Source organism: Zophobas morio, unplaced genomic scaffold (genome assembly GCF_036711695.1).
Source record: "Zophobas morio isolate AGI-343-1 ecotype UQ-CSIRO unplaced genomic scaffold, CSIRO_AGI_Zmor_V1 ptg000002l, whole genome shotgun sequence".
Classification (NCBI taxonomy): Eukaryota; Metazoa; Arthropoda; class Insecta; order Coleoptera; family Tenebrionidae; genus Zophobas; species Zophobas morio.
Window position 1 is genome coordinate 15129341 of NW_026972107.1, and position 14135 is coordinate 15143475.

The 14135-nt window shown below is 31.0% G+C and overlaps 1 protein-coding gene across 1 annotated transcript in view; it reads right to left on the minus strand.

Moving 5' to 3' along the window:
- The window catches only part of LOC135126730 (nose resistant to fluoxetine protein 6-like), a 32207-nt gene extending 18072 nt beyond the window's left edge, over positions 1-14135 (minus strand). Inside the window, exons 1-6 of the mRNA XM_064052886.1 lie at positions 13784-14135; positions 13533-13729; positions 4647-4861; positions 4522-4595; positions 4276-4469; positions 3893-4222 (exon numbers count right to left, since the gene is read on the minus strand). Coding sequence (XP_063908956.1) covers positions 3893-4222; positions 4276-4469; positions 4522-4595; positions 4647-4861; positions 13533-13729; positions 13784-14135 — 1362 coding nt within the window. The remainder of the gene's footprint in view (positions 1-3892; positions 4223-4275; positions 4470-4521; positions 4596-4646; positions 4862-13532; positions 13730-13783) is intronic.

A 14135-nucleotide genomic window follows, 5' to 3' on the forward strand; every position in this document is an offset into this window, starting at 1 on the left:
CCAAAATTTGTCTAATCATCCCCACCATAGTCCTACACATGTAGTTTACAACTCTGAATCGACTTTTCACCCGAAACGTCCAGATTTTTGGAAAAAAAATCAAAATTATAAAACAACATTTTGAAATTTAATTTTTAATCTGCTAACCAGAATGCTTTGAAATGTTGCAGATGTTTTAAGGCTATAAAGAGCATCATAAATCTTTAGTCAAAAAATATTTGCTTATCCCCTCCAAAAACTTGATGACGTCAGCTCAAAAGTTTGCGGAATAAATCATATCTAAAATGTACAAAATATGGTGAGTCTCTTCTTGTGATTTATCATTCCATTCAAATTTTTTCGATTTGCATATACAGGGTGACTCAAAAAAATTTATGAATGCGTAAATTTATTTTACTGATTTACTCAGAAACTACAAAACCGAATGCTTTGAAATCTTGCAGATGTTTTAAGGTTATAAAGAGCATAATAAATGTTTAGTCAAAATATATTTGCTTATCCCCTCCAAAAAATTGATGACGTCAGCTCGAAAGTTTGCCGAATAAATCCTATCCAAACTGTAAAAATATGATGAGTCTGTACTTGTAATTTATCACTCCATTCATATTTTTTGGATTTGCATATACAGGGTGACTCAAAAAAATTAATGAATGCGTAAATATATTTTATTGATTTAATCAGGAACTACAAAACGGAATGCTCTGACATCTTGCAGATGTTTTAAGGTTATAAAGGGCATAATAAATGTTTAGTCAAAATATATTTGCTTATCCCCTCCAAAAACTTGATGACGTCAGTTCGAAAATTTGCCGAATAAATCATATCTAAAATGTACAAAATATGATCAGTCTGTACTTGTGATCTATCACTCCATTCATATTTTTTGGATTTGCATATACAGGGTGATTCAAGAAAATAAATGAAAGCGTAAATTTATTTTACTGATTTACTCAGGAACTACAAAACCGAATGCTTCGAAATCTTGAAGACATTTTAAAATTATCATAAGCATGGTAAATTTTTGATCAAAACGTATTTGGTCGTCCCCCCTAAAAAATTTATGATGTCACCACAAAATTTTGCTGAAAAAATCCTATCTAAAATGTACAAAATATGGTGAGTCTCTTCTTGTGATTTATCATTCCATTCAAATTTTTTCGATTTGCATATACAGGGTGACTCAAAAAAAGTAATGAATGCGTAAATTTATTTTATTGATTTAATCAGGAACTACAAAACCGAATGCTTTGAAATCTTGCAGATGTTTTAAGGTTATAAAGAGCATAATAAATTTTTAGTCAAAATATATTTGGTTATCTTCTACAAAAAACTGATGAGGTCAGCTCAAAAGTTTTCCGAATAAATCGTATCTACAATGTACAAAATATGATGAGTCTGTACTTGTGATTTATCATTCCATTCATATTTTTGGATTTGCATATGCAGGGTGACTCAAAAAAATTAATGAAGGCGTGAATTTATTTTATCGATTTAATCAGGAATTACAAAACCGAATGCTTTGAAATCTTGGGAATATTTTAAAGTTATTATAAGAATGGTAAACTTTTGTTCAAAATGTATTTGTTCATCCCTCCTAAAAAAATTGATGACGTCACCCTTAAATTTTGCTGAATAAATCCTATCTAAAATGCAAAAAATATGATGAGTTTGTACTTGTGATTTATCATTCCATTCATATTTTTTAGATTTTCTTAAGAGGTGGTTCAAAAAAATTAATGAAGTCAATTTATTTTATTGATTAAATTAAAGGCAACACTTATTATTAGTATTACACCCCAACCAACCCAATTTGGTAGACACAAAATTTGTTAAAGGAAAAACTCGGTTGAAACATAAGGGTAGCACGCTTATTTACATCGACTTTAACATTACAGACCTGCATTTGTTTTATGCGCTCACTTGATTCCGCGAATGTGAAATAGACATGTTTATAATCAACCAATTGTGAATTTCACCGTCAAGAATTAAAATAAAACCCAATGTTTTATATAATAAGCGGAAGTCGAAGCAATAAAACCGACGGTCGTTTTGTTTACAGTTTCTCTGTTTGGCTCTCGCGTATGCTGTTACGCCTGTCATCTTAAATTAAGAATGTTTATACATACACGATTTTCAGTTGCCTCTGATACGTAGGTATACGTGAGTAAATTGTTTCGTTATTTTATTGATTATTACAAATCAATATTCAAACGACCCAGTTCATTTTCCCGAAAATTTGAGAATATAATAATTTTATTCTTAGTATTACACTACATCTATCCCAACTGATATACGTGTCCTTGCAAAAATGTTGATGACGTCATCCCAATTTTTTTTTAAATTCCCACTACAAAAATGTAATGAGAAAAAAAACACAATAGGCATGCAGTCGTCAAGTTTCCGACAGCGAGGGAAGTACTGTCTAAACTCTTTAGACCAATTTTTTTTTTGTGTTATAAAAAAACAGCCAAAGGTACTAATAATGATCATTTGCTGGTTTTATTGTATTTTTAAACAAAATATTGTAGTTAAAGTGTGTTATTTATTTGTTGAAGCCATCAGTTATTTTCTCAGATAAAGTGATTTTCAGAGTACTAAATTAAGAAATCATCAACTTTATTTCAAAGTGTCAATCTCAGGCAGTATTAATTGTAATTTAGATAATCTATTTACTGAAAACTTATTTACCGACATAGACTAAATAAACTAGCGGGGGTGTATTTTGCTAGAATTACGTTATAAATAACAAACAACCCTGAAACATGCACTAAATATATCGGAATTATAAATAACGCTTTTCATGTTATAATAGGTGACTGATTTAGAAAACCGCCACTTAGTAAGAGTATTTTAAAAATAAAAATTAGATAGCGTCAAGAATTTATAGATTTTTTTCAAAGTGGGTTTTAAATAAAAACCACCCACCCATCGGCCACTACTAATTATTCTGTTACGATGTGTTTTAGTAATAAAATTAAACTCATTCCTGAAATAAAAATAATCTGATTTAGTTGACTTACTTCCCAAAGGAGAAAAACTACATGAACACAATGTTTTCAAATGACAGTCTTGTTTGACTTTCACCAGAAATAATAATAAATTAGCTTAAGTACTTTAATTTCAAAAATTGAATTTGTCCACCATTTTGTGCTTTTATTGTGGTTTTCATAATACACTGTTCTGAATAAAATATTTGCTAATACGCTTTGTTAAAATTTTTTGGTCATTTAAAGGCAAGTAATTTCATAAAATGAGTTCAAGTGTTGCTAATCTTAGTGAATGGAAGAAGTGGAAGAAAATTAAATTAAAAGTCGTTCCAGTTTTAATTCAGTTCTGACATTATTGGGTATATTACCTTTGAATATTCTCTATTATTTAAATTTTTTAAATTATAAACTCCGTTAAAATTTAATCTGCTTTGCACTTCGTTACAGAATATGTTTAAAACATTTTGTACTTTTCCACTAGAAGTTTTTAAGAAACTTAACATATAAAGTGAAAGTTTTTTTGCCAGAAACCTCACATGTATAACAAGTGCTGAAACGGATCGAAGCATTATAAGTTTCAACTAACTTCCAACATTTAATGGGTTATCTGTTATCGGGCTTTTTATCCTTGATAAATTTAGCTTAAAATTTCTTTAGTCCAAGTAATCTATTAAAACCGCCTATCACATTCTCGTTACTAATTGTTAAAATTGTAAAAAGAGCACCCTAAACACAATACACCATATTGTTGTATTATTCTAAAATCAATATTAGTAGGGAGGTGTTTTTAATTAAATTGGACGTCATAATTAACTCCGCTGGTCAAAGGGAACTTCGTAAACAACTTTTCGGATTTGACCGTTCGGTCATCACTCAAATTATTTCCACAACATTACACAGCTCACCAAAGGAAATGGATGCACATAGTTCTGTATGTGCAATATCGTAGCCCACCAGTATTCCTGACATGGTTTCTGCAATATATCCAACATGTCACGCCACAAAGGTCCTGATCCTAAATGATGAACTAGAGTGGAGTAGCACAGGACAACTATGGCTAGAGGAGGTGTTATTCTCATATAGCGATATAAATAAAAAACAATCCAATTCATCCTTCCGGATTTTTTTACTTCCTGAAAAAAGCCTACGCTCACCAGCATCCCACTTATCATGAAAAATGTATCAACGCAAAGAGTGCCTCCTGTAATCGCCGTGCTTCTGTAGTACAAAACCCACTTGAAAAACAGACTGAAATTAAATTCTTCTACGTCGCTGGAATCAGACGTACATCCATAATTTTCAAGCTATTAACAACAGGAAAAAACATCAACATGAGATATCTATGTCCGATGACAACGTAACAGGTACTCAAGACACGAATTCCGTGCAAGCAATCCAGGTCAGAATTACCACCCCCTCTGGCAAATATGCGCCTGGAATTCGCACAAGCAGAGAATGCATCCACCAATTTATTGTTGGATTCTGCAACAAATAAACGATTTTGGTATCTTAATTCAATATATCAGCAAATTACCATCGGGAGCCGAGTATAATAAGTCGATAACAGAGCAAAGGACCACAATTGCAATAAATAAAGCCAGTAAAACGCTGGAATAACATTAGGTCAATACGGAAAATGAGTGAGCTAGATGATTGTACATTATTAATAATTCTGTTCTATTAAGTGGCACTTCGTCGGAAATTGTTACACAATCTTCATCTCGGAAAGATATCGTCACGTTCAGACCTTCTGTTAAAGGATAAATTGATTTGGAAAAGTGCTTGTAAACATCGTGCGAATTACAAGAAGCTGGGACGCAAACTGACCATGCGAGGGCGGCGTTGCTGACGAACTGGTAAACTTTTCCAAATCTCTTAAACAAGCAATTGTCAATTAATAAATTAGTAGACGAAAGTTTTCTTTTGATCGCAGTTCTTCTATTGTTTTAAATTGGTTTAAGTAATTGCAGAACTTTTTTAAAGTACAGATTTTACAAAAATATTTAGACACACATTCTCTTATCTCTGAAACATACACAATTAAATAAATCGAGTTTCTTAGACACATGACGTCATCGACTTTTTAGTGGGGATAAATACAGGTTCCAACGATCTAGTAGGAATAAATTACACATTATATTATTAAAAGATTGATTTGAGTAGGCTAATAACACCGTACCACAAATTCAGATTACTCGTCCCAAAAAAAGACAAATATATCTTAGTTATTCCGTTTTCGCAGTATTGTAGTTATCCTAATATGTGTGTTATCTATATTGCATTGTTTCAATTACACGTTATATCCTGGGTAACATAATGAAATCCTGTTTCCTGTGCAACCAATAAACTATTAATTCTCCAATCTTTATCAGTCAATCATAATGATTCAAGCGCTAATGGAATATTGTGATTTACAGCCGAAATATGCGCTTGAATTAAATGTCATCACCCCACGGTGTCGGTATAAACCTACAAACAACATTATTATAAATCGATAAGCAATAACTACACCAGACAGAAAACAATTAGTGACTAGGTGATTTATTTTTAGCAAAACCTTTTAATTTAAGTTTTTATCCGTCTGCATGACGAAAATAGTATTCCAGGATGTATGTAAAATTTTTAATTTGAAAATGTTAAAATTGTTCACCCAGAACGAGTTATCAGATAATGAGCTTAATGTGTCTGTATTATTTTTACGAAATGATATGTATAGAGGTTATAAAAATTTTAAGATTTTGAAGATTCGAATTGAATTTGTTAAAATTAATCCATGAAAAATCAAGGTTAAACTAAGTTTATTTTAGAAATACTTAAACATCTTCTTATCTAAACTCATACAAGCCTACACTACCTAAGGTTTTATTTTACTTTATTTTTTACTTTCTGAACCTAAGCTAAGAAAGTATTGTAATCGAGTCCATTGGACGAGTAGCTACTTTTATGTCGTTTCGACGTTTCATGACTCCTAAGAATACGAAAAAATAGGTTCCCCGTTTCCGTCTGGCTGCCTGTCTACCGTCTGCCCGAATTTTTAAAAGACAGGCAATATCTGAAACTACTTGACCGATTGTGTGATAGAAAATATTGTATAGATGTAAAACGCTGACCAAAATTTAGATAAACATATCCCCACCGACAATAAGATGACGTCATCTCCAAAATTTGCATTTATAAATATTACTTCAGTTTTATAAAATGAGAGAATCCGTGTTCAATTTTTACCCTAAACCAAATGCTCTGAAATCTTACAAACGTTTTTAGGTTATTGTAATCGTGGTAATTTTTTTTTAATTTATAAGAGTTACCATAAAAAATAAAATTTGCATTTATTACGACCAATTGTTTGTTATCACAATTTTTCGTTTTTCCATTTTCTTCGATTGTGCAATTTTTTGAAATTACAATTTTTCATGTTTTCGTTTTCTTTATTTTTTCAATTTACCATTTTTCATTGTTCCGGTTTTATAATTTTTCGTCTCTTCATCTTTAATTTTTTCAATTTTTACTTCCCGAGCGTAAGCTAAGGAAGTATTGTAATCGAGTCCGTCGGCCGACTTTTTACTTTTACAATTTCTCGGTCTTTCATGACCCCTAGAGTACGAAGAAATAGCTCTCCCGTTTCCGTCTGTCTGTCCGTCTGTCCATCTGTCTGTCTGTCCGTCTGTCCGTCTGTCCGTCTCTCTGCCGTCCCGGATTTTTATTAGACATACAATCTCCGAAAGTACAGGGCCGATTGTTGTCAAATTTCGTATTTATATTAGCTATATTATGTAGATGGTAAAACGCTAACCAAAATTTGTCTAATCATCCCCTCCACTAATGTGATGACGTCACTTCAAAATTGTACATAATAATTGGGTTTTAAATTGTATCAAATACACTCACCGGCAAAAAAAGCGAATCACCCAAAGTTTGTATTGAAAATGGTTCCTTTTTTAAACGTTTGGCTACAGTCAATATCAGTTTTGAAAAAATCACACAAAATATACTAACACTAGGTTTGTGGTTCTTTTTTGTACATGATATGAACCTCAAATGAAGATGATAAGTTTTTTCCAACAATGAGATTTGCAGTTGTGACGTTTAGAGGGCATTAACAGACGGTTTGTTATTGTGATTTGATGAAAACTGTGTTTTTGTCAATTAACATGACTATTGTGGCCATTAATGCAGCACGAGCAATTGCTCTTATTCAGGATGGTCGAAATTAACGGTACGTTGCCAATACGTTAAGGGTATCACAAGTGAGCATTCACAGAACCGTACGACGGTTTAATGAGACTGGATCATACAGCCGAAGACCTGATTCGGGTCGTCCAAAGAAAACATCGGCTCGGGATGACCGTTTTTTAACGCTGACCGTGTTCCGTAATAGGGATACGACCGCAGTTGAGGCCAGAAATCAACTTGAAGAAACACGAGGAGTTAGTGTAAGTGAAAGAACTGTAAGAAAAAGGTTAACTGCAGCTGAATTGAAGGCCCGTAGACCTGCAAGTGGCCCAGAACTTCTCCCACGACACAGAGTAGCCCGACTTGCATTTGTTCGAGAACACGTTAACTCGGATCTTGCCCAATGGGGCCAAGTACTCTTTACAGATGAGTCGCGTTTTTGTCTACGTTCTCCTGACGGCCGTCAAAGAGTATGGCGAAGAAGAGGCGAAAGGTAGGCTCAGTGCAATATTGTTTCAGACTCAGTTTTCATGGAGGTTCAGTGATGGTCTGGGCAGGAATTTCTGCCGAGGCTCGCACGGAACTTGTAGTGGTGGATAGAGGCACAATGAATGCTGATCGATATGTAGCAAATTTTCTTCAAGAGCATGTCGTACCTTTTGCTCCTTTTATTGGCGATAATTTTATTCTAATGCATGATAATGCTTGACCACATCGTTAGAGTTGTACAAACCTACCTCGACGAATTCGGGATTTCACGTATGGAATGACCAGCACGCAGTCCCGACCTGAATCCAATTGAGCATGTGTGGGACATGTTAGGTATACGTATCAGAGTACGTGTGCCGGCCGTACAACACATAAGAGATCTTGCAAATGCGCTAGTTGAAGAATTTGACCAATTAGCCCAGGCTGAGATTAGACACCTCATAGAAGGCATGGGAAGACGTATGGCAACCGTAATGCAAGCTAGAGGCGGCAACAGTCGTTAATAATGATATGTTAAGTAGTCTTTTGTTGGTTTAATGTAATGGATTTTCTGGTATTTTTTAATAAACTCGTAATTGTTGCAACTTCAGCGAAGGTCCCGTTACCTTTTCATCTCCTTTGTCCTAGATAAACTAATTTGTCTTATAAATGTGACGCACACCAGAATTTATTGAAGATTTCTACAAAAATACTAATGATTCGATTTTTTTGCCGGTGAGTGTAGCATAGTCTTACACATGTAGTTTATGACTCCGAATTGAGATTTTACCCGAAACGTCGGAAAAAAAAATCAAAATTAGGAAACAACATTTTGACATTTAATTTGGAATCTACAAAACCGAACGCTTTGAAATCTTGGAGATGGTTTACAGTTATGATAAGCATGATATAGTTTTAATCATAATATATTTTGTTATCCCCTCCAAAAAATTGATGACGTCACCCAAAAATTTTGCTGAATCTAAAATGTACAAAATATGATGAGTCTCTTCTTGTGATTTATCACTCCATTCATATTTTTTGGATATGCATATACAGGGTGGCCCAAAAAATTAATGAATGGGTAAATTTATTTTATTGATTTAATCAGGAACTACAGAAACGAATGCTTTGAAATCTTGCAAATGTTTTAAAACAGTTCAAATTTATTATGCTCTTTATAGCCTTAAGGTTATAAAGAGCATAATAAATTTTTAGTAAAAATATATTTGCTTATCCCCTCCAAAAAATTGATGACGTCAGCTCAAAATTTTTCCGAATAATCCTATCTAAAATGTACAAAATATGATGAGTCTGTTCTTGTAATGTATCATTCCATTCATATTTTTTGCATTTGCATATACAGGGTGACTCAAAAAATTTAATGAATGCGCAAATTTATTTTATTGATTTAATCAAGAACTACAAAACCGAATGCTTTGAAATCTAATGCGAAAAAAAACATAATAGGCATGCAGTCGTCACGTTTCCGATAGCGAGGGAAGTACTGTCTAAACTCTTTAGACCAATTTTTAATATTTAGACTTCCAGATTTTTCATTTCCTTTATTTATTTCTACGTTTAATTCGATTTTATAATTTTTCGTTTATTCAATTTTTTAAATTTTCAACCTTTAATTCTTCAATTTTTAAATTTTAAAATTTTTGATTTCTCAATGATCGCTTTTCCAATATTTCGTTTTATCGATTTTTACTTTTTCTATTTTTTAATTTCTTAATTTTTAATCTTTCGATTTTTCAAATTTTCGTTTCTTCAATTTTTCAAGTTCTTGATTTCCAGTTTTCAGGTATTTTCATTTTATATATAGCTTTTTCGTTTTTGATTTTTTAATTTTGCATTTTTTCCATTTTTTCCTTCGAAAAGATGAAAAATCGAAAAATTAAAAATCGAAAAATTAAAAAATCGGAAGAGATCGAAAAATCGAGGAACTGAAAATATGGGAAATTACAAAATCGAAAAAAATAAATCAACCGAAAAATTAAAAAGAAGGAAAAACGATTCGATTCGAAAAATCGGAAAACTCAAAACAGTAAAATCGAAAAATTATAGAAATATGTATAATTACAGAAAAAGTAAATATGCAGAAATTCGAATATTAAATTCCAAAAATTAACAATTGAATAATTAAAAATTCGATTAAATGAAAAAGTTTCAAAATCCAATACTTGAAAAATGGAAAATTCTAAAATCGTAAATTTAAGAAAATGAAAACTTTTAAAAATTAGAATTATTATTACACATTAAAATAAAAACTAGAGAAATTACAAATCAAAAATTGAAGAAACGAAAAATTGAAAACCGAAAATTTGCAAATCCAAATATTGAAAAATCCAAAAATTGAGAAATTTCACATTGAAACGACGGAAAATTATAAAATCAGAACCTTGAAAGACCGAAAAATTGAAAAAATAAAGAAAATAACCGAAACGAAAAATTGAAAAATCGAAAACTGAAAAATAGGAAAGAATTGAAAAATCGAGAAACTGAAAAAACTAGAATTTTCAAAATCAAAGAAGTTAAAAATCGAAAAATTGCAAGTCAAAGAACTTGAAAAACGAAAAATTGAAAGATTGGAAAACTCAATACCGAGAAACTTAAAAATCGAAAAAAATTAATGAATCGAAAAACTGGAAAGAGAAAAACACGAATCGAGTCGAAAAATTGGAAGATCCGAAAATTGTAAAAATTATAGAATCGTCAAAATTGTTAGAGTCAAAAAACTGTAATAGTGAAAGATCGAAAAGTTGAAAAATTAAATACCTAAAATTGAAAAATTAAAAACCGAAAAATTGAAAAAATCGAATAAATGAAAAAGTGTAAAAATCCAATAATTGTAAATGGAAAAATTCTAGAATGGTCAACTTGAGAAAGTGATTTTTTTTAAATAATAATTATTATTGGCTAGAAAAATTGCAAATCAAAAATTGAGGAAAAGAAAAAGTGAAAACTCTAAAAAAAAGTTGGAAAACCGAAAAATTGAAAACCGAAAAACTGCAAATTGAAATGTTGAAATATCTAAAAACAGAAAAATTTCACATTGAAAAAACGGAAAATTATAAAATCAGAACCTTGAAAAACTGAAAAATTGAAAAAATAAAGAAAATGAAAAGCCCAGACGAAAAATTGCAAATCGAAAAATTGAAGAAATAGAAAACTGAAACATTGCAAATCGAAATATTGAAAAATCCAAAAACTGAAAAATTTCACGTTGAAAAAACAGAAAATTATAAAATCAGAATCTTGAAAAACCGAAAAATTGAAAAAATAAAAAAATGAAAAACCGAAACCAAAAATTGCAAATGGAAAAACTGAAGAAATGAAAAATTGAAAAATCGGAAAACTGAAAAAGCGTAAAGAATTGAAAAATCGAGAAACTGAGAAAACAACTTTTTGCAAAATCAAACAAAAATTCAAAGTCGAGGAACTTGAGAAACGAAAAATTGAAAGATTGGAAAGATTTTACCGACAAACTTAAAAATCGAAAAAAAATAATGAATCGAAAAACTGGAAAGAAAAAAAAAAAAGAATCGAGTTGAAAAATTGGACAACTCAAAAATTGTAAAAATTATAGAATCGTCAAAATTGTAAAGTCGAAAAACTGTAACAGTGAAAGATCGAAAAACTGAAAAATGAAATATCGAAAAATTCAAAAAATCGAGTAAATGAAAAATTTTTAAAAATTAGAATTATTATTGCCTATTTAAAATGAAATAGAAAAATTGCAGATCAAAAATTGGGGAAACGAAAAACTGAAAAATCAAAAAAAATTGCAATATCAAAAAATTGAAAACTGAAAAACTACAATTTGAACTATTGAAATATCCAAAAATTGAAAAATTTCACATTGAAAATAAAAAAAAATTATAAAATCAGAACCTTGAAAAACCGAAAAATTGAAAAATTAAAGAAAATGAAAATCCCAAACGAAAAATTGCAAGTCGAAAACTTGAAGAAATGGAAAATTGGAAAATCGAAAAATTGCAAATCGAAATATTGAAAAATCCAAAAACTGAAAAATTTCACATTGAAAAAAGGGAAAATTATAAAATCAGAATCTTGAAAAACGGAAAAATTTCAAAAATAAAGAAAATGAAAAACCGAAACGAAAAATTATTGCAAATCGAAAAACTGAACAAAGGAAAAATTGAAAGATCGAAAAACTGAAAGAATTGAAAAAAACGAGAATTTGCAAATAGTCGAAAATCGAAAAATTGGAACCTGAAATATTGATATATCCAAAAATTGAAAATTTTCACACTGAAAGTAAGCAAAATTATAACATCAGAACATTGAAAAACCAAAAAACTAAAAAAATAAAGAAAATGAAAAGCCCAAACGAAAAATTGCAAATCGAAAAATTGAAGGAATAAAAAATTGAAAAATTAAAAATTGAAACTCATGAAATTGGTAATCGAAATTGTAAAATCTAAAAAGTATTAAAAACTGAAATATTCAAAAGTTGTAAAATAGAAAACCTGAAGTTAAAAATGAAAACCCGAATGAAGAAACAAAAAAAAAAATAAAAATTGAAAAATTGCAAACTGAAAAATTTAAGAAACGAAAAATTGAAAACATTGAAATTGACAAAATAAAAATGATAAAATCGGAACATGTAAATATCGAAAAATTGTAAAAATAAAGTAAATAAAAAGTCGAACGAAAAATTGCAAATTCATTATTTGCAAAATTAAAGAATCGAAAAATTATCAGAAATCAAAAATCGCAAAAATTTATAAAATTTACTTCAGTGGCGAGAGAAGTTCTATCGAAATAACCTTCCACCAATTTTGTGAATACTTAATATATATATGGATTATTAAAATGTGAAGAATTTTAAGCGATATTTTGCATACCATTCTCTTACATCGAGACAAATTTTCAAATCTGGGCGTCTACATTGTTTTACAAAGGAGAAAACTCTTTAATAAAAGCTTTGTGAAAAAATAGGACACTTTCTGCCTGCAGAAACTAACGCATTTTATTATTTATGAGCACCTCCATTCGTAAAAAACAGGTCGACAACACTGACGTTAATGTCAACGTGCCTTTGCAGCCAAGACAGCTACGTCACCCTGAACGTACAACGACATGCATGAGCTAAAAATCGACTTTGACCTCACGAATTTTTAACAAGTAAATCGCAGACGTCAATATTGAGCAGCAGCGGCTGCAGTCACGTCTGCGCTTTAATTTAAAGTCAATACTAAATGCTTTAACAACTATATTTTGTTTTAATTGAAACTAAGAGAGAAACAATATCTCAGTATATCGCAGGGTATTTATTTTGTATCAAAAATTTACTGTAAAAAATAAATGAAAAATATGTAGTTTTAGGTCTATAATATTTAAATCTATGTTCGTAACCTGCCAAAATTTCTAATAAATCCCGCTATGTAATGTAATAATATTAAATTACATGTAAAATTTGATGGTCCAACCTTTTTTAGGATAACTCTTATACGTGAAGATAAAAATAGATGGAAGAGGTAGTAAAGGAGTATGCTATGCTACACAATTCAGGCAAGATGTATTTAGCAATATTTTCAGAGGGCGTCATTAATTTTTTAGGTAATGAGTAGAAAAACTGTTTTTAGTAACGTTTTAGTTTTTTAGTAAAAACACCAAAACGGGAAGTGTAAGACATCGCGAGAATTAATAATAGTATGCAATACATTCATCCATCATACTTCGATTAATTTTCGGTCACGAAATCACTTCCATGCGATCAAATATCAAACCCCGTTAATCTTCTCACCGAAAAAACAAATTAATGTCAACCGTAGAATTTAATCAAAAACACTCCGAAAACAATTTCTCGCTTTTTCTGATTGATTCGCATCTCTTTGATTGAAAACCACCGACAAAGCCCTAATAAAATCTTACTTTGCTCGATATATTCCGAAACTCTAAAATTTTCTTTAAAAGCTGAACGTCTGGAATAATTTTTAACGAGCAGAATTTACCCCTGATGGGTCCATAACGGGAATCTTTGTATATGTGCAAACACTGCTGGAAAGCTCCAAATTCAAATAAATTCCCATCCAAGATTCCCGCTTGCAACTTAGACGAGGAGTCGAACACTAAAACACACAATGTTACTTTTGCCCTTACCTTTTTGTAAAAAATATATTTGCTTTTCAAAGCCCAGGGCTCCAACGCTCTTAGACCAATATTAAGCTCCTTGGAATGGTTCTTGCAAAGCTGATTAGATTCTTCTCCCAGAGCGTACACAGCCACAACTTGGTTCATAAGCAATCCTTGTCTCATATTTAATTTTACAGGCCGTCTGGTGATTGTTTCTGCATCATCTGGGTTTTCCGTCACACTATTTTCTGTTACATTTTCCGATTTGTCCACCTCTGCAGGGGCAATTTGTATCGAGTTTATTGGGGTTACGGCATTAAGCGCTACAGTTGGTATGGAGTTTATGGTACGGTGTGGAAATGAACTTATTGAAAAGAAAATAGCTAGGTTGAGCACCTTCAT